Below are 23,054 nucleotides of genomic sequence, written 5' to 3' on the forward strand. Positions count from 1 at the left end.
GATCGGCAGAGGGGGTGGAGCAATAACCGGGACAGCAGGGGGAATTGGCCAAGTACAATTGGGGAGAAAAATTTCAGGGGGGAAAAACTTGATTAAAGAAAAGAGGAGGTAGCGTGCAAAACTAAAGCAAATCAAAAGAAACAAACTAATGAGCGCAGGCTAACAGAAAGCCTGCCCGAATAAAACCTTTTCAGAGTCTAGGGATCGCAACGATAAGGGGAGGACATTCCACAAGTTGGGAGCAACAACTTGAAAAGTTGTGTGTCTTTGTCTGCATCTCTGCGCGAGCGTGTGTGTGTGTGTGTGTGTGTGTGTGTGTGTGCGTGCGTGTGTGTGTGTTCCACAGTGGAGAGGTTCAAAGCGCAGGGTAATGAAGGGTTTGTAGAGTCTTGTTGAAAGGCTGCCAGGATCCCCCTATCTGTGTGTGGAATGCATGTGAGCCCACCTGCAGTGGGCAGTGTATCTGTGTGTGCAATGCATGTCAGCCCACCTGCAGTGGGCAGTGTATGTGTGTGTGGAATGCATGTCAGCCCACCTGCAGTAGGCAGTGTATGTGTGTGTGCAATGCATGTCAGCCCACCTGCAGTGGGCAGTGTATCTGTGTGTGCAATGCATGTCAGCCCACCTGCAGTAGGCAGTGTATGTGTGTGTGGAATGCATGTGAGCCCACCTGCAGTAGGCAGTGTATCTGTGTATGGAATGCATGTGAGCCCACCTGCAGTAGGCAGTGTATCTGTGTATGGAATGCATGTGAGCCCACCTGCAGTAGGCAGTGTATGTGTGTGTGCAATGCATGTCAGCCCACCTGCAGTGGTCAGTGTATCTGTGTATGGAATGCATGTGAGCCCACCTACAGTAGGCAGTGTATCTGTGTATGGAATGCATGTGAGCCCACCTGCAGTAGGCAGTGTATGTGTGTGTGGAATGCATGTGAGCCCACCTGCAGTAGGCAGTGTATCTGTGTATGGAATGCATGTGAGCCCACCTGCAGTGGGCAGTGTATCTGTGTATGGAATGCATGTGAGCCCACCTGCAGTAGGCAGTGTATGTGTGTGTGCAATGCATGTCAGCCCACCTGCAGTGGTCAGTGTATCTGTGTATGGAATGCATGTGAGCCCACCTACAGTAGGCAGTGTATCTGTGTATGGAATGCATGTGAGCCCACCTGCAGTAGGCAGTGTATCTGTGTATGGAATGCATGTCAGCCCACCTGCAGTGGTCAGTGTATGTGTGTGTGGAATACATGTGAGCAGTGGGCAGTGTATCTGTGTATGGAATGCATGTGAGCCCACCTGCAGTGGGCAGTGTATCTGTGTATGGAATGCATGTGAGCCCACCTGCAGTGGGCAGTGTATCTGTGTATGGAATGCATGTGAGCCCACCTGCAGTAGGCAGTGTATCTGTGTATGGAATGCATGTCAGCCCACCTGCAGTGGTCAGTGTATCTGTGTGTGGAATGCATGTGAACCCGCCTGCAGTGGGCAGTGGAACGGAGTCATTGGTAGTTTGAGAGTCCCTTAGAGAGCATGCTTGTTTACTTTTGTGTGCATAAGAGAGAGAGAGAGATGGGGGGGAGAGAGAGGGAGAGATGGGTAGATGGCGGGCTTCACATCTACCTCTTCCAGAGAGTGGTAAACCTCGTAGTCATACTGAGTCTCTGACCTCCGCTTGCGAGAGGAGCGATATCCCGTCTGCTTCTCAATTTCCTTCTGGAGATTTGAGATGAACACCCTGCGGAGGGCCGAGATGACAGCGTTATAATGGGCACAATCACAGCAAACCCACCAGTAACATCTGACTGTGTAAGTGGAGTCACTGAGGGAATGTCGGCTAAACCACCCATGCTCCCTAAAGAATACTGATTTATCATTTAGATTTTCACTGTCTATCTCCTTTTACATGTCTATTTAATACATTGAGCGCTGATTTGGCCCAATGTGATTCTGATGAATACATCTAAATACATGTTTCATTGCTGATGTTTTCTCATGGGAGCAAAAGAAAAAACGTCCTTGGTGACTTCATGACATTTGCCTGCAAACATAAGTGTTTGTGTATGTACCCTTGTCCTTATCATAAGCATGCTTCAAGCCCACAACAATGACTTTGACCTGATTTAAGGAAAGAAAGTTGACAGATATTGACATTATGAACATAGTAGCCTCTAAGCCTACAAATGCACAGTGTAAGCCTGTAGTTATATAGCCTACATTATGGTCTATTATATTTTGAAAGTTATTGAATTGATCACATATTATTTCAATACATTTTTACAGCAGGTCACGGTTTCCTTGTTAATAATAACAACCCTAACTTGCAGATTAACAGGTAAAGCGAGAAACATGGTAGCATTTTTATTGATTGCTCACTCAGAATTCCCCAATTAAACAATAAACATTGTGAGATTTAGAATATCCCTCAAAGATGAAGGTTTACATTCCACCGCTGTCAATTTTAGTTGGATTTCTAGGTAATACAAGAAAATAATTGCATATGGTTATGGTTACAGGGAAAAGTTAAATGTCAATGAATTACATAATTTACATAGGACTTATACGTACAAGGGTTGTCAATATAATCTGTTGCCAGTGTTAATTAACTGTTAATTAACGCATTGATACTCAACCCGAGGCTCTAGAGAGCCACATGCGGCTCCTGTATGGGCAGTTGTGGCTCTTTTAAGTCCTACTTTAAAAAATAAATAAATAAAATAAATAAAATAAATAAAATAAATAAAATAAATAAAATAAATAAAATAAATAAAAGGGGAGTGTGGCTTTTGCAAAGAACATTTGTTGTCATTGTGGCTCCTGAGTGAGCAAGGTTGCGTATCACTGGCAGAGAGTCCCTCACCAGGTGACAGCTCATCTCATTTAAATAATGGTATGGCAAGTATCACATCATAAAGGAAAGGAAAATTTTAGAAATCATTGAGGAATGTATTATTTGTTGATTATATATTGAAGTATTATCCATCATCCATGTAATAACCATGGATGATAACACAATGAAAAAAACATTATGTAGATGTTGATGAGATACTGTAAACCTGACAACAACATGTGTTCCTGGTGTTCAAGATAAAAACATAATGGAGGTTTTTATAGAACCCTTTTTTTTTCAATGTAAATGAGTCAACACCATAATAATGGCCGTCACTATCTGGTCATAAACTTGTCTCAGGTCTGCTCAGATCCTATACCACTCCACCTCACACTGACTCCAACCTACAACAGATGACATGTTTTCATTTTCTATTCGGGGTGGCGTCACCAGCAACTAGTCTATGGGGGTAAAATGGTGTCAGATCAGCTGTAAATGGACAGATTATGATTCACAAATAGATAGTACAATCTGTAAACACATAACACGATCCACAAATGTGAAACCCAACTCACAAATATATTTAAAATCCACAAACACACACACCATGATCCACAAATGTGAAACACAACTCACAAATATATTTAAAATTCACAAACACACACATCATGATCCACAAATAGAATTCAGTGACTTGTATTTCAAAACCAGAATTTCTGTTTGTAGATTGTTTCGCATTTGTTTTCAGAGTTTTGACACTATTGTACCGCTGTTTTATGGTGTAATTTTCTACAAATGCACTCTTCACAATTTGCAAACAAACACAGTCTAACTTGTATTTTCAAACCACTGTTTCCAGACACACATACAAATCATGTGCAATGCACAGTGTTCAAGTCTCAAATCTGTTTGCACATCAGTGTGTGTGTGTGTGGATCGCTATGCTAGGTCTTCAAGTGTTGAATTAGTGTTTGCACATCACAGCCTGTGTGTGGAATGCATTGCATTTGTCTACAAATCGTTTTGACACTCTTGTTGCGCAGATAAAATCCACAAATGTAATCAGCCAATGAGGGGGATCGCTTGCAATGGGATGTCCCGCCTCCTCGATAACCCCTCCAAAATAAAAGCACCGGGCTTGTGCGTGTTTGTCTGGCCGGCCGGCCGCTCCCTCATGCAGGAGATGAAGTGGAGAGAAACATGGAGAGAGGCCTGTCTCAATTAGTGGCAGCGGCAACTGCCTCGGCAGTTTACCGACCTGGCGCGGCAGGTCAGTTGCTGCCACTGACCTGTAGGGGCGCTGTTTCCCGACCTGCCGCGGCAGGTTTGTAGTTACAACATCAGATGCTTATAACTCATAGGAAAATGGCTTAAACTGCATGAAACTTTGTGCGTGAAGACATCTCTCGACATATATACTTTTTTTTTTGGCTCCAAATTGCTCGTTTTTTTGGCCATATCTCGGGAACGGAAGCAGCTACAGACACGGGACTGACGCCGTTGGAAAGCTACATCTAGTAGAAGGTGCGTTGAAGTTACGAAATCAACGATGGGGGCGCTGAGCAATGTACCCTTTTTTACATGAAATAGTTACAACATCAGATGCTTATAACTCCTAGGAAAATGGCTTAAACTGCATGAAACTTTGTGCGTGAAGACATCTCCCGACATATATACTTTGGTTTAAAAAAAAAAATTTGGCTCCAAATTGCACCAGTTTGTGAATTTTAAATTTGTGAGCTGTGTTTCACATTTGTGGATCATGGTGTGTGTGTTTGTGGATTTTAAATATATTTGTGAGTTGGGTTTCACATTTGTGGATCGTGTTATGTGTTTACAGATTGTACTATCTATTTGTGAATCATAATCTGTCCATTTACAGCTGATCTGACACCATTTTACCCCCATACTAGTCACTTCCTCATAAGTGGTGTCGCGCACACATTTTCATTCATAACGAGTTAAACAGCCGTCAAATAAATAACTGCATGATTACTTCATGTGTAGTTAGTATGAAGTCTTTGATGACTCTTCCTCCCTAAACCACCTACCCAAGCAAGGCCCGTCCCTATTCATATGTCATATAAAAACCCACTCACTCAATACGGACTGGAAAACATGGCCGTCAGATCTGTGGCTCGTCCCCGAGGACAGAGATGACAATGGAATTCTTTGGGTCTGTGGCTGCTTTGATAAAGCGCTGTCATTTCGACGTTAATTGTGATGATGGATGGGCTCGAGAGATGAAAGCGTTGCGTTGCGGAGCAGATTGGGGAAGGGGCTCTCAAGTGTGTGTGTGTGTGTGTGTGTGTGTGTGTGTGTGTGTGTGTGTGTGTGTGTGTGTGTGTGTGTCCGTGTGTGTGTGTGTTCCAGCTTTGAGGAAGTATCCTTTTGCATGCAAACTATAGCCGACCTGGAATGCGCAAATCATATATTCTGGCTGGGGGAAAGCTGGGTAATTGCGACGCCCCTTTGGGTAACAGATGCGTCTCTCCTCCTTGATGGAAGGCAGCCTCCAGGGTGTCGAGGCTCTGCTCACTACAACATTACCAAAATGTGAATTATGTCAGTGAGTGCGTGCACGTGTTTTCTGTGTGAACTTGTTTGTGAGCCGGTGTGGTCTCATCCATCTTACTGATAGTCGATGCGTTCCTGCTTCAGGCGTGCACGGAGACCTCGCGTGTCGTTGCGTCTCACGTGCACGTCCACGGTGGCGTTGTGGCGGATCAGAGACGCACTGTTGGGCTGCCAGAGGTCCGCCTGAGAGACGGGACAAACATAATGCAGACCAGAGGGGGCGCTGTGGTCACTGACACGCACGCACGTACACACACACACACACACAAACACACACACACACACACACACACACACACACACACACACACACACACAGACGCATGCACGCACACACTGCAGGATTGTATAATGCAAGGTTTAAGTAGACACTTTAGAAAACGTAATGCACACAAATAAAGAGCTGCATAATTTGCTGCCGGGTATTTTGAGGAGCATCAAACATTTGGTGTTGATAAGGGATCAGATGGTTTTGGTCAGAGCTGGAAAGTTGAACATTCCTGCAGCCTCTAACCTTCACTTGACTCTGGGGAATGTTGATGACTACAGTGTTAATGAGACACAAAACACCAGCGGCTCCATCAGCAGCAGCACATGCATACTGCACACAGCTCTCCCTCTGTTTCACTCCACACTGTTTGATCTCTGCTAGCAAGGAAGGGCCTTCCCTTCCCTTCACTGCCTGCTATCAGCTCCTGTTAGCTTTAGCTGAAACAACCAACCCATTAGCCAAACATGCTAGCCAACCAAATCAACACAGACACCATGTGCCAACACGGATAAACTAACAGTGAGAGACAGACAGACAGACAGACAGGAAGACAGAGACAGACAGACAGACAGAGACAGACAGACAGACAGACAGGAAGACAGAGACAGACAGACAGGCAGACAGACAGACAGACAGACAGACACAGACAGACAGACAGTCTGTCTCCAATGCTTTTGGACTTTTATGTTTGTATTTTACGTGTTTGGACCCCAGGAAGAGTAGTCTCACCTTTGGTGTGTAGACTAATAAAGAAAATCAAGAAGACATTGATGTAAAAATAGACCAATTCTTGTCGAGCAATTCTTTGTGTAGTAACTTCCTTAGTAGCCGTTGCAGAGGGAATATTTCTGTTCCTGCCCTTTTAGACGTGTGTGAACGTCCTCAGCTGGCTCTCATTTGTAGCATGGGGGCTAGAGCATGCAGGCTGGCACACATGCTTGTGAATGTGTCAGTTGGTTTAATGGTTTGCAGAACACAGAGCAGATTAATTGAACTTTGTTTAGAGCCAGAGGGGGCTGGAAATCCTCTGCTGGAGTGTCTGCTGCCCTCAAGTACGAGCCACACGGTGCTGCTGCACTTTTATATGGCATTTCCAAACGGTTAACTAACTATAGCAAACATGACAGTTTCAACAGCGCTCTTCTGTTAGCCAAACAAATCAAACAGCACATGCTCGTTAAGCAATTAAAGCGTCACAGATCAGTTGTTGCACTCCTTCTTCTTCATCGATTGGAAGGGTCGCAAATGGTCGCAAGGAACCCGCAGCGCCCCCAGTGGCATATCTGCTGTACTGCATTATTAACACTGCACTGTGGAAAGAGGGAAAACCAAGAATGACGACTAGTCGACTACTAAGCACAGTGTCGACTAGTGGTTTTACTAGTGTGTAGTAGTATTATGTGTTGTGATTATATGTTACATTATAGGGAGGGAAACATGTCAGGGTCTTCTCACTCTATGTCCTCTCTTTGTTAGTTTGTTAACAGGATTACATAAAAACATGGGCCAAGGAAGAAGCCATTACATGTTGGTGTGATCTGGATCCAACTCACTGACAAGCCTCATGAAAAATCAATTGTCCTTGGTGGAGGTATGTGCTCTCCGCGGGCCCATCTAGTTTAACAATGGTCTTAAAGTGCTAATCGTCCAGGTTTTGTTTTTTCCCCCGCAACATTTTTGTTGCTAAGCGCTCACTGCTGTGTTGTCTCTGCACACTGCACTACCCAGAGATCACTTCACAATCTAACAGATCAGTACTGCCAGTACTGTAACCACCTATTCCTTTCTGTAGGTGGCGCTCTTTTCTTTTCTCTGTTCAGCCGTGATGGTTATCACTGTTCGTGCTAACTACCCTGTTCTTCTTCTGTTTATTCCAAGCAAAACACTGTTGCTGCTGCTGTTGAAAATGTAAAGTGCATCACTTCCTGTGTGGAAAAGGATTTTTCCTGGAAAGACCAATCCAGTACCAGGGCATTTAGAACAGCAAAGGCAAAAGCTTTCATGAACTGGATCTGGTTGAATCACTATTGTAAAATGTATTGATATCAAAATGTCACGGATCGGATTGCTACTACAAGAAAGAGTTACTTGTGTTTATACTGAAGCTGATTTTGATTCGTTTGCATTCTGTAGCTCTGTAGTTATTATTTGACCTCGTCTTCCCTGAAGCTGAGTAGTTTGAATTTGGCACTTGAGGCATGGCAGTGTGGCTGAGCTACTGACACTTGTCCACAGCTGTTCAAACAGTAGCCAACACCAGCTAGGTTGGTTCACGGACGTGTGAATCGAATCAAATCGAATCATTGACAGATGAATCGTTGAATCGTTGATGTTTAAATTTCTGTTGAGATTCAGATTTTAAAGCACTTTCTAAGTAAAAAAGTGACGATATTTATCTGACTGCTTGTATTAATTGATGAAAAAGTAGCCATGTGCAGTAATAATACAGAAAATTGAGGATTTGATACTTGGAGCTGCAATACTTTGAGCTGTATCAAGATGCATCGTGATGCATCGTGGAATCGAATCGAATCGTTGACAGATGAATCGTAATCGAATCGTGAGTCCAGTGAAGATTCACAGCCCTACCTTGGAGTGCCATGTCCCCTGCTCGTCCCAGGCCAGGCCGGGACCCCCAGCCCTGGCTCTCTCCTGGTACCCTTACCATAGATACCCTTAACATTGACTTACTGTATTTGACCCTTTCTCTTGGTCACTTCCAGGCCACTTGAACAAAAGCTTGTAGCCTACTCAAACACACTCATGAGGCATCTGGCTGCCAAAATCCTACCCAGGCAAACCAAATATGAAGCCAAAAAGCAGTCCAAAACTAACTACACTGCCCCACTAGTCTTTGACAACAACATGCTGACATTAAAATATTAATTGATCTAGTTGTTAAGTGATTATGACTGTACCTATAGCATCACTCTTTTTATAATTTGCTAACAATCCTCGCTGCGTATTTGCAAACTGAAACAATGTGCAAAGGAAGGTCATCCATGTTCCCGGGACCTCTGTAATTACTCCCAAATGAGTTTGGGAAATGAGCGGATGCCTTCTTGTCCTCTGGGTTTCCCCCTAACGTCCCTATCTTTCAACCACATCTTCATCTAGTTTGTAAACCTAACGTCACTATCTTTCAACCACATCTTCATCGAGTTTGTAAACCTAACTTCACTATCTTTCAACCACGTGTTCATCTAGTTTGTAAACCTATCTTCACTATCTTTCAAGCACATCTTCATCTAGTTTGTAAACCTAACGTCACTATCTTTCAACCACATCTTCATCTAGCTTGTAAACCTACCTAACGTCACTATCTTTCAACCACGTGTTCATCTAGTTTGTAAACCTAACTTCACTATCTTTCAACCACATCTTCATCTAGTTTGTAAACCTAACTTCACTATCTTTCAACCACATCTTCATCTAGTTTGTAAACCTAACTTCACTATCTTTCAACCACATCTTCATCTAGTTTGTAAACCTAACGTCACTATCTTTCAACCACATCTTCATCGGGTTTGTAAACCTAACGTCACTATCTTTCAACCACATCTTCATCTAGTTTGTAAACCTAACGTCACTATCTTTCAACCACATCTTCATCGAGTTTGTAAACCTAACATCACTATCTTTCAACCACATCTTCATCGAGTTTGTAAACCTAACGTCACTATCTTTCAACCACATCTTCATCTAGTTTGTAAACCTAACGTCACTATCTTTCAACCACATCTTCATCTAGTTTGTAAACCTAACTTCACCATCTTTCAACCACGTGTTCATCTAGTTTGTAAACCTAACTTCACTATCTTTCAACCACATCTTCATCTAGCTTGTAAACCTAACGTCACTATCTTTCAACCACGTGTTCATCTAGTTTGTAAACCTAACGTCACTATCTTTCAACCACATCTTCATCTAGTTTGTAAACCTATCTTCACTATCTTTCAAACACATCTTCATCTAGTTTGTAAACGTTAGGGTTGTGCTACAACCCAGGTTTTACGAGTGAGAACGAGAGCTCTCACTAGTGCCTACTTCGCTGCGTACGCAGCATTATGGAAGACTGTCATTTTTGCTCCAAAAATTACTTTACATTAAAACCTGACCACGCCCCTTTAGGTGACGTGGTGCCCCCCTGGGTTGACTGGGCCTCCCACCTCGCCCCCGTGACTACGTCACGGCCAGTCTGCCCAGGGGCCGCCACTCATTTCTTCCAGCCAGCTGAGATCCGACGCACCCAGAGACGCATCGACGCAGCAAGGCTGGGTAGTGAGAGCTCTCGTTCTCACTCGTAAAACCTGGGTTGTAGCACAACCCTAACGTTTTACTTCGTTTCGAACTCAAGCTCTCACTAGTGCCTCCATTCAACCGACCTTGCTGCCGGGAGCACCCCACAGGGCGACCCGAAAGGCACCGGTGAACCACGGCCATATGGCAACGTTTATGCCTAACCGTCTGACATATTAGAGTGGCAACGATACTACTTTCTTGCCACCGACAGCACCGCGTGCGCAAACTGCGAACCGGACACGTCGAGACTGTAGTACCTGACGAAAGTGTGATGAGAGGACCATGAGGCCGCGGCACACATGTCCTTCACCGACACACCACGCAACAACGCAGAGGATGTCGCAAACACCTCGCGTAGAATGCGCCTTGATACCCTCCGGGGGAACCTTGCCCACGGCAGAGTATGCCAACGCGATCGCCTCCACTATCCAGTGTGATAAGCGATCCTTGGAAAGGGGTCCGCCGTGAGCCCTTTGCCCAAAGCAAACCAACAGCTGATCTGTAATGCGTAATGAGCGCGTCCTAGCCACATAGGCCGAGAGCGCCCTTACGGGGCACAGCATGTGCAAACGTCTCTCCTCACCCGAACTGAACGGCGGGGGACAGAATGCCGATAAGTCTATTACCATAGACCTATAGCTGGCATTAATATTCTTGGGCTGGTACGCCGGGTTAGGTCGCAACGTAACCCTGCGCCCATCGTCCCCAAAAACCATACAGGCCTGCTGTACCGAGAGGGCAATCAGGTCACTGACTCTCTTCCCTGACGATAAGGCCAGCAGCAGCGCAGTCTTTAAGGACAGAACCTTTAAATCGGCGGAGTCCAAGGGCTCAAACGGATGACCCGTTAGCCCGTCCAGCACCGTAACCAGGTCCCATTTGGGAAAAACGCACCGCAACGGCGGGCGCAGTTTACGCGCCCCCTTCATGAAGCGCGAGACCAAAGGGCAAACCCCCACGGGGGTCCCTTCAATCCCCATGTGGCAAGCCGAAATCGCGGCTACGTACACCTTAAGCGACTGCGGGGACTGCCCCGCGTCAAGCAAGCTTTGAAGGAAACAGAGAACTGGACGCACGCTGCAGTTCACTGGATCCACACCCTTACTTGTGCACCATCGCGAAAAAACCCGCCACTTGTACGCATACTGAGTGCGGGTCGAAGCGGCCCTAGCACTCTGAATAGTGCGCACCACATTGTCAGGCAAGCCCTGTGCTAGCAACTGGTCCCGTTCGGGAGCCAAACTGCTAGCTTCCACCTGCCTGGGGAGGGGTGGAACACCTCCCCCTCCGCCTGGGACAGGAGATCGGCCCGCACCGGCAATGCCCACGGCGGGCCCTGCGCCAGGGAGACCAGGTCCACAAACCACGTCTGCCTGGGCCAGAACGGGGCCACTAGAACGAGCCGGAGACGCTGTTCCCTCACCCTGTCCAACACCTGACGGATCAGGGGGATCGGTGGAAACGCATAGAGCCCCTCCCGTGGCCATGCGTTCGCCAACGCGTCGTGTCCCAACGGGGGGCTGTCCTCCTGGATTGAGAACCACAATGGGCAGTGCGTCGCGCGCCGCGATGCGAAGAGATCGACGCGGGCACGACCGAACCTGGCCCAAATCTGTTCCACCACCTGAGGGTGGAGGCACCACTCCGTGTGACGGGGGTAGCCTCGAGACAGCAGGTCGGCGCCGTAATTCAGCCGTCCCGGCAGATAGACCGCCGACACTGACAGGAGACGGGGATACGCCCACAGGTGAATCTCCGCCGCTAACCGGTTCAAAGTCTTCGACCGCACACCGCCCTGTTTGTTCAGGTGGGCGATCGCCGCCATATTGTCCGAGCGAATCAGCACATGGCGTCCATGTATGACTCGCTGGAAATTAAGCAGAGCGAGGCGGATCGCCTCCAGCTCCAAGACGTTTACTCGGATCATACTATCTCCCTCAATGTCCCCATAGGAGACAGTGAACGGTCATCAAAAGCAGAGAGCATATGAACTGAATCAAGTCTCTCTGCCCGCTTCGCGCTCAGAAAAAAGTATCACCGTCTCATCATCGTGGATAGCGAGACTGAACATTTTTAGAAACACATTTCTCAAGTTAGAAACTATAGAAATGATCCCTGAAATATAGTCATGAGCATATTGCTGGGCCCCGGGACCTTTCGATCCGGTGCCCTGATGGGGGGGCGGGACGTGAGAGGCTACGCCCCCCCGCCGCATGGACAGTTCCGTAGAAGCTGTGCATGCTGGGGGAGAACTTCTTACGCAAGCTCCGCCTACTGACGCGCTGTTGTAACGAAGTAACCCCCCCCCCCCCCCCCCTGCCGTGCGCCTTTCGCAGGCTGGGGGGACTGCGGAGGTAACGTTCTCTCTCGAGACGCACGTGGACTTGTCCGACAGTGCGCCCCCAGGCGAGCTCCCGACCAGCAATGAGCTGTTGGCGCCATTGATGGTGGGCTGTCCTAGGAGCCTCTAGCCGAGGCCAGGCCGTAGCCATGGACCAAGGCGAGCCTTGATGCTGGGTATGAGACCCTGGGCGAGCTCCCGACCGAACTCGGGCCTTGGGCACCGAGGACGGTGGGTCTAAAGCTACAAGCCGCAGGCTGGAACTAAGCCCAGCCTTGGTGAGCCAACCGGTGGGCTTGCCTGCTGCCAACCGAGGCCAGGCCGTGGCCATGGACCAAGGTGCGCTGTGCCCCCAGCCAGGCTCCCTGCACTTGCAGGGGGCGCCCCAACAAGGGAGTGCGACCCATGGAGAGCTCCCAACCACCCCGGGCCTTGGGCACCAAGGGCGGTGGGCTTGTCCTTAGAGCTACAAGCCAAAGGCTGGCACTGAGCCCAGACCTTGGCGAGCTGTACGCCCTGCTGGACGCGTAGCGCCAGCAAGGAGCAGTATGTCTATTGTAGCGGAGGTGTCTCGCGCCCAATGTACTTAGCACACAGGTACTAACTGCACGGGTGCACGCCAGCTATCTGCAAAATGCTATCGTTCTGTGCTAAACAGTACTAATATTGCTATCTGCACCTATGCAAGGCACGCTAGCTTTAACACTTCTTTGAGAGCGGACCTTGGTCAGCTCTAAAGAGCTTAGCTGCGGACAAAACCAAAGGTTCAAGGCGCCTGTGCAGCGTGCTCGTGCCCAAGGCCGAACACGCACTTAACGTGCCGATTCATACTCGGCCAAGTAGTTTTACACACGGCCCATCCCCTCCCTGACCTTCCCTGCTAAGTAGCAAGAGGAAGCCGGAAGCTAACCACTAATAGCAAGCTCCCGCAGGGCGCACCCTATTAGCGGGAGTACTGCTTAAGCAAGCTAGCGAGAAGCACAGGCTAGACAGTAAGCAACCCGGAGGCTAGCGAACGTGCGCGTGCAATGGTAACGTAAGCGGCAATAGCCCATCCCGAAGGGGGGGCACCAATACCCACAACCTGTTAACCCGAGAGAACAGACGTGGAAGCCACTAGCTAAGCTAGCATAAGCACTGAAACAAGCGTGCGCTAACACAAGCCTGCGTACAGGCCGGTGTAGCGCGTCTCTACCCTGAGTAACACGGGGAAGCAAGCGTGACCGCAAGCAAAGGCCAGCGGCCCGTGAACGTAGTCAATCTCAGAAGAAACTCCTCAAAGGGAGTTGCAATCTAGTAGATGCTAATTGCACGAGGCAAGCAACACTTAGCAGACAAGCAAGCTGGCTAAAGGCCCAATTAAACTCAACGTTAAAGACGGAGACGGACAGACCCTCTGTCCGTACTCTGCGTTCATTTCGTCCATTTTCTGTCCGTCATCTGAAAGCTTACAGATACGCATGAAACGGAGGAAATCACACACACACTCATGCATTTGACTCTCTACTGTGGTGGATGTATTACTTAACATGATACCAACGTGAAAGACGCATGGAAGCATGTGGACAGTGACGATTACACCGTTTGAAACGACGCCTCCGTCGGGAGGTGCGTGGCTAAGCCGCGGGCCCATTCTCGTAAAACGGCCAGGGTAAAGCCTTCGCATGCCCGGCAGAAGTCTGACTTCAACAGGGCGTCGCTAGCATGGTTGTGCCCGAGGCAAAACACACACTGGCTGTGGCGGTCCTGGATCGCCAAAGTAGCCTCACAGCTAACACAGCTCTTGGCTGTCTCCCTCTGTCTCATGTCAGCCGCCCGGTTCATTGTGCGAGTGAGCAGAAGCTAACCCGCCAACAAGCCCCGCCGACTGTACCAGAATTAGCGGGAGTTAACCGTGTAAGCTGACTGTCTACAGTTGCTTGCAACGGTGAAGATGCTGGAGTGCTAAGCTAGCTGCTAGCTGCACGAGACGACTAGCTAGCTATTTATCTAACGTTACTCCAGCCGGAGGAACGTGCGCGCGCTAACGCTAGTAGCTGGCGCCTACAGTACCTAGCAACAGTAGTGAACGCACGGATGCAAGCCAGCTAACTGTGACAACTGTGCTAATTAGCCTGTTGTTCTAGTGCTTAACGGTACAAGCTATTCTGCACGTGTGCAACCTAGCTAAAAGTTATGAGTGCAGACCTGAGTCTTGCGCTCGAGCCTAACAACGTTAACCCAGCCGGGGAAACGTTAAAACATGCACTGCACAGCGGCAGTAATATAACAGTTAGCAAAGAAGATACTCTTAGCTTTGGATGACTTGATCCGATGCCGCTGGTGAAGAGCACAGGAACGGGTCCCCGAATCCTGATTTATCTCGTCCACGCGAACCTCTCGAAGGTGGGCAAATGAACCGAAGCGAGTCTATTTGTCCAAGCTATGAAGAGCACTGACTTTAGAGCTAACTGCGGAGCTTAAGAAAACGATGTCCTCACACTGGCTGGAAGAAGCGAAGAGTGGCGGCCCCTGGGCAGACTGGCCGTGACGTAGTCACGGGGGCGAGGTGGGAGGCCCAGTCAGCCCAGGGGGGCACCACGTCACCTAAAGGGGCGTGGTCAGGTTTTAATGTAAAGTAATTTTTGGAGCAAAAATGACAGTCTTCCATAATGCTGCGTACGCAGCGAAGTAGGCACTAGTGAGAGCTTGAGTTCGAAACGAAGTAAAACCTAACTTCACTATCTTTCAACCACATCTTCATCTAGTTTGTAAACCTAACTTCACTATCTTTCAACCACATCTTCATCTAGTTTGTAAACCTAACTTCACTATCTTTCAACCACATCTTCATCTAGTTTGTAAACATAACGTCACTATCTTTCAACCACGTGTTCATCTAGTTTGTAAACCTAACTTCACTATATTTCAACCACATCTTCATCTAGTTTGTAAACCTAACTTCACTATCTTTCAACCACATCTTCATCTAGTTTGTAAACCTAACTTCACTATCTTTCAACCACATCTTCATCTAGTTTGTAAACCTAACTTCACTATCTTTCAACCACATCTTCATCTAGTTTGTAAACCTAACGTCACTATCTTTCAACCACATCTTCATCGGGTTTGTAAATCTAACGTCACTATCTTTCAACCACATCTTCATCTAGTTTGTAAACCTAACGTCACTATCTTTTAACCACATCTTCATCGAGTTTGTAAACCTAACATCACTATCTTTCAACCACATCTTCATCGAGTTTGTAAACCTAACGTCACTATCTTTCAACCACATCTTCATCTAGTTTGTAAACCTAACGTCACTATCTTTCAACCACATCTTCATCTAGTTTGTAAACCTAACTTCACCATCTTTCAACCACGTGTTCATCTAGTTTGTAAACCTAACTTCACTATCTTTCAACCACATCTTCATCTAGCTTGTAAACCTAACGTCACTATCTTTCAACCACGTGTTCATCTAGTTTGTAAACCTAACGTCACTATCTTTTAGGGCTGTTGAAACGAATTTTGATATTCGAATATTATTCGAATTTAATAATTATGAACGAAATTCGATTATTATTATTTTTTAAAAACGAATATTATTATTTTTTTTAATATTATTATTTTTTTTTTTTTTTTTTTTTTAGAACACTAGAACAGTGACAAGTTCTGACAACATACTTGAAGAAAAGAGTGTTAACTGAAGTTGACTGTTGAAGCTGCTATACTGATGTAAACCTACCTGTAGCTCTTAAAATGTATGTTCATTCATTGTTAACTGAAGTTGACTGTTGAAGCTGCTATACTGAATGTAAACCTGTAGCTCTTAAGTGCAATACGTGACTGATTTTTTTTTGTTCATGGCTCATTGTTGTTTTGGCAAAGTTTACTTATTTGTTTATTGATAAGGAGCTCAAACAAAGGCTGTGTCTTTTTTTATTATCAATTATTTTATTTTAGCATTTCAGACAGCACCAATACATCACTGATGAATATTAACTAAGCTCTGGTTATCTGACCTATTTTCTAATGCAATGAATGTATATGTACATTGTACAAGGAACATGTTTTCTTAAATAAACATCATTGCTGGACTATTTGTGATAAGCCTAATATTATTTTGAATATTCATCCACCATTCACTTTTCCATCTACATTTGGTAAAATGCTTAGAAAAAGTTTTACTTGGTCAAATCCAAAGATTCAGCTATATTTAGAATCAGAACATAACATAAGAGAAGACAACAATTCACTCAGACCAAAAAAAAAATTTTTTTTTTTTTAAATTCAATTAAAAAAATAATTAAAATATTCGAATATAATTCGAATATTAAAATGTATAAAGCACTGAAATTCGAATTTGATTATAGAGGGAGATTGACAGCCCTACTATCTTTCAACCACATCTTCATCTAGTTTGTAAACCTAACTTCACTATCTTTCAACCACATCTTCATCTAGTTTGTAAACCTAACTTCACTATCTTTCAACCACATCTTCATCTAGTTTGTAAACCTAACTTCACTATCTTTCAACCACATCTTCATCTAGTTTGTAAACCTAACTTCACTATCTTTCAACCACGTGTTCATCTAGTTTGTAAACCTAACTTCACTTCAATCATGAGAGACTCGTAATATAATTTTAACAAACTTTATTGAATCAGAATAGACAGTTGAGTATGGCATATGACGTATGACTCCATGATGTGACACTCCTCTTGCTTATGGGAGAGGGGCGTCAGTATCCATGATGTGACGCTCCTCTTGCTTATGGGAGAGGGGCGTCAGTGCTGTATGAGATAGGACATCCCCCCTAAGGGGATCTGTTTCCAACGGGAGTCATGACATTGGTGGTGATCTGGGGAGGTGGTGGGATGAAGCTTCTGCTCTGGAGATGCTGGATGAATGCGTGATGCTGACACAAGGTGAGTGATGACTGCACAAGTGTGATTTAAGCTGTGGTGATGGGGGCTTTATATAGTACCAGGAGAAGGGCATTCATGATGTCATAACTGACGTAATTTGGGCAACTGACGTCACACTGCAAAGGTGACGTCATAGAGAAGGTGACATCGGAGATGGTGACGTCATTTAGGGACGTCATTTGGGCTGAGGGGTATGACAGCATGGGGTGCTTCATTAATGCCTTATTTGGTCTTCCATGATTGAAATTCAGTCTAAGACTACACTTCAATCATGAGACACTCGTAATATAATTTTAACAAACTTTATTGAATCAGAATAGACAGTTGAGTATGGCGTATGACTCCATGATGTGACGCTCCTCTTGCTTATGGGAGAGGGGCGTCAGTGCTGTATGAGATAGGACATCCCCCAAAGGAATTTAAAGTTATTTCAGGAACTGGGAGAGTGAAAACGGGGGGTCATGGAGCTCGCCTGGGGTATGCTTTAGTCGGGTCATGGGCTGACAGGGGGAGAATTTATGCATGCCGGGAGATGAGGGGCTGACCGGGGTTTTTTAAGGCAAAGCGGGGATGCAAGGGAGTGGATGTGGATAGCCCGGGCATGGGCGCATTGAAGAGAAAAGGAGAGTTTTGATCACCACCAACGAAGTGCTTGTTGCCTCTTTAGTCATGGAAGGAGGGATCTTTGGGCTGATAATATGGCGTCTTGCTCTGGTCGAATGTAGGATGCATAGGCTGATGAGGACCAGCGCCCCAGTTGTTGAAGGGAGGCGGAGGACACCCCCTGCATGGCTGCTGATGTGGCTGCTCCGATCCTGAAGGAGTGACTGGAATAGTTCTCTGCAGGGATGTTGCATTTCTGGAGTGTGGTCTTGAAGTGAAGGATGAACCAGGATCTTGTCATGTGATGATGGGGAGAGATGAGGAAAAGGGGGGCCAAGGGCTGATTGAGGTTTATGCAAATGCCGGAATGATGGGTTATGCAGATTGTCAGGACATTGGCTGATTTGTCAGGACGTGGGCTGACTGAAGTTTAAGCAGGATGCAGGGATAATGGGTTGAGCAAGTTGTCAGGATGTGGACTGACTTCTCAGGACGTGGGCTGACAGGTTTAAGCAGAATGCAGAGATAATGGGTTGAGCAAATTGTCAGGACGGGGGCTGACTTGTCAGGACATGGGCTGACTGATGTTTAAGCAGAATGCAGGGATAATGGGTTGTGCAAATTGTCAGGACGTGGGCTGACTGAGGTTAAGCAATGGCAAGGACACTTATAGGGTTATATGCAAATTGCCCGGGCATGGGCACCAAACGGGGATTGGGAGAGAAGACCACCACCAACAAAATGCATTAATACTTCCTACCAATCATGGAAGGAGGCATCTTTGGGCTGATAATATAGCAGCTTGCTCTGGATGGATGTAGGATGCATAGGCTGATGAAGACAGCAGCCCAGCAATGGCTTAAAGATGCAATATTTAACCTTTAGCATTATATTATTATAGCATGAAAATGTCTACAAATGAGTAGACATAATGTTATATTCTTTAGTTGTGCACTTACTTTATCCCAAATTGTATGAGGCAAAGATTGGCTTGATATTTTTCTCATAGTTTTCCTATCTATCTGTTCTATTCCTAATAGATGCACGTTCTGATTTGTGCATTTTGACATTTGGAATATTAAAGGTGGGCTGACCATTGTTAATAAGTACGTTTTCCCCTTGGATTTGATTTTAAGTTGTGTGTCTATGTCTATTATGGGCCTTTTTCATTTGTTCTGACAGTCGTGTACTGTCACTTTGGGAGAGTTGCACCCGCACCCTCGGCTGAGCTGTTGTACGGTGGATTTAGTTAAGTTGAGGCAGAGACTGGCTGTGGAGACACACGGTTTTCGTGCCATGTCCTTTTTGATTAGTTTTGACGTCCAGCAGGAGGGGGAGCAGTGAATGTGCTGCATCTGTGAAAAGTTTTAAGTCGTCGGCAGACGAGACGATTTCGTCATAGAAAAATGAGATTCCGTTCCAATTTTCTAAGAGGTGTGCCCAGAATTTGAGATCGGATCGGCATCCCTCATTGAGGGTAACTGAGTCAAGGAGGCTGGGGACTGAAGATGCTAAATCGAGCAGCCTGGAAATGAATGACCTCCCTTGGGGAATAATGTGCATGGCAAAATTCAGGTGGCCGAGCAGAGACAGAAGGTCTCGTTTTGAAATGTGGCTGGCTGCTGAATAGGACTGGGCTATTTCGCGGATGCGAGACAATTTCTCGAGGGGGAGGGAGCTTGCATAAGCTTGGTGTCAAGATTAATGCCCAGGAATTCGAGAGATGATGAGGGCCCGGAGGTTTTTTTTTTTTTTTTTTTTTTCAGCTAGAGGGACGCCTTTGACATGGAACTGGAAAACTGGATTCGCCCTGGAAAGCTCTGAATTGAGGCAGGAACTATGGCGACTCTCGTGTACTGTTTGGATGAGGCAAGGTGGTGCTCTGCTGAAGCCACTGTGCTGTGACCGGGGATATGCTTTGCTGAAGCCACTGTGCTGTGACCGGGAATATGCTTTGCTGAAGCCACTGTGCTGTGACCGGGGATAAGCTTTGCTGAAGCCACTGTGCTGTGACCGGGGGTATGCTTTGCTGAAGCCACTGTGCTGTGCCCGGGGATATGCTTTGCTGAAGCCACTGTGCTGTGACCAGGGAGGAGCTCTGCTGAAGCCACTGTGCTGTGACCGGGGATATGCTTTGCTGAAGCCACTGTGCTGTGACCAGGGAGGAGCTCTGCTGAAGCCACTGTGCTGTGACCAGGGATATGCTTTGCTGAAGCCACTGTGCTGTGACCGGGGAGGAGCTCTGCTGAAGCCACTGTGCTGTGACCAGGGATATGCTCTGCTGAGCCACTGCTGTGACCGGGATATGCTCTGCTGTAGCCACTGTGCTGTGACCAGGGATGTGCTCTGCTGAATCTACTGCGCCGTGACCGGGGAATGAGCTCTGCTGACCTGACAAGTTATGCATAACAGAAAGCCGGGTGATGCTGCACTGCACATTAAAGCCATGGTGGACTGGGAGGAGCACCTTTTGTTTATGATCGAGACTGTAGCTTCGTATACATTTGCAATACCAGAGTAAATCTCGTAGAGGAAGATCGATTCCCTACTGGGAGAAAGTAGGGAACTCATGGTGCCTCTTTTCTGCAACCATTCACCTCTAGAATACCCCCCAAAAAACTTAATTTAAGCATATGCTGAAGCCAGAACCACATGCAGCTGTGACAGATAGAAGGAGAATTGAATTAAATTGAACAAGAAGCCATTTTTTGGCCTGAAGGATAGGCAACAGCAGAACTGATGATTATCGCCATTTTGCCTGAAAGCATGCAACGGGAGACGGACCGACCTAATAGTGTCACATCTTGCATTTGCAATGCACATCTTTGGCAACACTAAACCAGCCACGCATGCGCAGTATAGCATGGAAGGCCGGTGGCTAGCCAGGTAGCTAGCGCGCTACTCAGCATAGGCCGAAAAGTTTACAAGGGTTATACTTTATCTAAATGACTGGGATTGGATCGATGGATTGAATGCATAAGAGAGGAAACATGCTATGAAAAAGAAAAGGTTGACTGGAAACTGGGACTAGCGGCATGTTGTTAAAAACCCGATTGGACACGGGAGAGGGATGCGGCCGCAGGCAACAGGGACAGAGTTGCTCAGGGATTGGCACCCGGCCTGAAATGAGTGCAGCAGCATTGCCGCAACGTTGATTGAAACCAGGGACTAAATGCATGTTTGATAATACCCGATTGGACACGGGAGAGGGAAGCGGCCGTATGCAACAGGGCAGAGTTGCTCAGGGATTGGCACCCGGCCTGCAATGAGTGCGGCCGCAATGTTGACTGAAACCAGAGACTACATGCATGTTTGATAATACCCGATTGGACAGCAGACGGCAGGATAATACTGACTAGGTTAATATCTCTGCCTTGAAGGATCATGGACCGAAGCCTGGGTGATACGTTTGCTGAGAGTGGGATATAAGGCCTCCCGTATGCGGGGGAGGGGATAGCTGAGGCGAGGGTATTCATCGGGGGGATGTGTGCGGGGAGGGGAGGGAACTCGGCGCACACACCTGGATTTTGAAGCGGGGCTGGCTGGGCTGATATCACCGGAAGAGATGCCGGCTGAAAAGGGGGGATACAAGCCTGAAACCTGGGGCGGTGCTGATTGGGCTGCTGCTGTGGGGAGCTTGGGGCTCCCGAGCGTCCTCAGCCGGGCATCGATGAGGAACCCGACCAGTGATGAAATCGTTGCGATCAGGGGATCTTGGAGGCCTGGAGGGGCTGGAAGCCTTGTAGCGTCCGCCGAGGAGCCGGCGGTTTTGGTGCGTTTCGCTGGGCCTTTCTTGGAGGTGGACTTCTTGGCTCTTTTGCCGCGGCCACGGCCTCCGGGGTGCTACGCGGACTGAGATCCGGGCGAGACGACTTGGACCTCCGTGGCGCTGGATCTCCTTTTGCGGCTGCGGCCCCTGGTGAGAGGAGCGTCCCTTGTGACGCCCGAAGATGAAGCCTGGGGATTGGAGATTTGCCCGGGGCTGGCCGGGGCGTTGATCGTGCTCTGGAGGAAGGCGTCCACGGCGGAGTTGACCCTCTGCTGCTCGTCTTCAGACTCGGACATGATGATGGACTGAATGAAGCTTCTGCTCTGGAGATGCTGGATGAATGCGTGATGCTGACACAAGGTGAGTGATGACTGCACAAGTGTGATTTAAGCTGTGGTGATGGGGGCTTTATATAGTTCTTCATCTAGTTTGTAAACCTAACTTCACTATCTTTCAACCACATCTTCATCTAGTTTGTAAACCTAACTTCACTATCTTTCAACCACATCTTCATCTAGTTTGTAAACCTAACTTCACTATCTTTCAACCACATCTTCATCTAGTTTGTAAACCTAACTTCACTATCTTTCAACCACATCTTCATCTAGTTTGTAAACCTAACTTCACTATCTTACAACCACATCTTCATCTAGTTTGTAAACCTAACTTCACTATCTTTCAACCACATCTTCATCTAGTTTGTAAACCTAACGTCACTATCTTTCAACCACACGTTCATCTAGTTTGTAAACCTGTAAAGGATCCAAGCATTCAACCTCCATAATGAAATAAAAAAGCCTTCAGAATCTCCCCAGTCTTCGGTCAGACTTAGACATCTTTCTCCCTGAAATGAATGCAGAGGGAGCTATATCTGGCGTGTATTTCAGTCTCTCAGATGGTGGTGAATATGTCCTGGCTGTCACAGATGACCACGCTCGGCTGCTCATTGCCTCTCTGTGTGGCCTCTCGCTGTCCTCGGCCCTCTGTCACATCAGCACCACATCCCGCCGATGTCATGCCTCACTTTCTCTGTGACTGCTGTTCAACTGTCACATGACCACTGTTCTGGGACCGTATGCTAATGTGAGGGACACTTGACAGACGATCCATTTTTATTGATGTGGCTCTTCACAAGACACAGCAGCACAAAATGGGTCTTAGAGTAGAGGCAAAATGTATAAAAGCCTTATTATTTAGAAGCTGTCACTGATTTTGAACGGCACATACAAACATAATGGATATATTTATATATGTCACACAATGTGTATGAGAGTGTGTGTGTTTTTGTGTGCGTCAGTTGAGAAGAATAGAAGATAGTTGCCAACCTTCATACGTCCCAGAATTGCCTTGAGCACTTGGACCTCCTCGTCATTACTCGGAGTGATCCTGAAGACTTGATCACTGCAAAAACAACAGAGCTTCTCTAAGTGCCATGTTACAGCAGGGATCGTAA

The 23,054-nt window shown here is 46.8% G+C and overlaps 1 protein-coding gene across 1 annotated transcript in view; it reads right to left on the reverse strand.

Moving 5' to 3' along the window:
- Positions 1-23,054, reverse strand: part of cpa6 (carboxypeptidase A6) — a gene marked incomplete at both ends in the record, with an annotated part of 46,500 nt that overhangs the window by 18,122 nt on the left and 5,324 nt on the right. The window contains 3 exons of the mRNA XM_083651812.1: positions 1,611-1,731; positions 5,459-5,583; positions 22,927-23,002. Of these exons, the coding sequence (XP_083507938.1) occupies positions 1,611-1,731; positions 5,459-5,583; positions 22,927-23,002 (322 nt within the window). The remainder of the gene's footprint in view (positions 1-1,610; positions 1,732-5,458; positions 5,584-22,926; positions 23,003-23,054) is intronic.

The sequence above is a fragment of the Poromitra crassiceps genome (genome assembly GCF_964638095.1).
Source record: "Poromitra crassiceps genome assembly, chromosome: 2".
NCBI lineage: Eukaryota > Metazoa > Chordata > Actinopteri > Beryciformes > Melamphaidae > Poromitra > Poromitra crassiceps.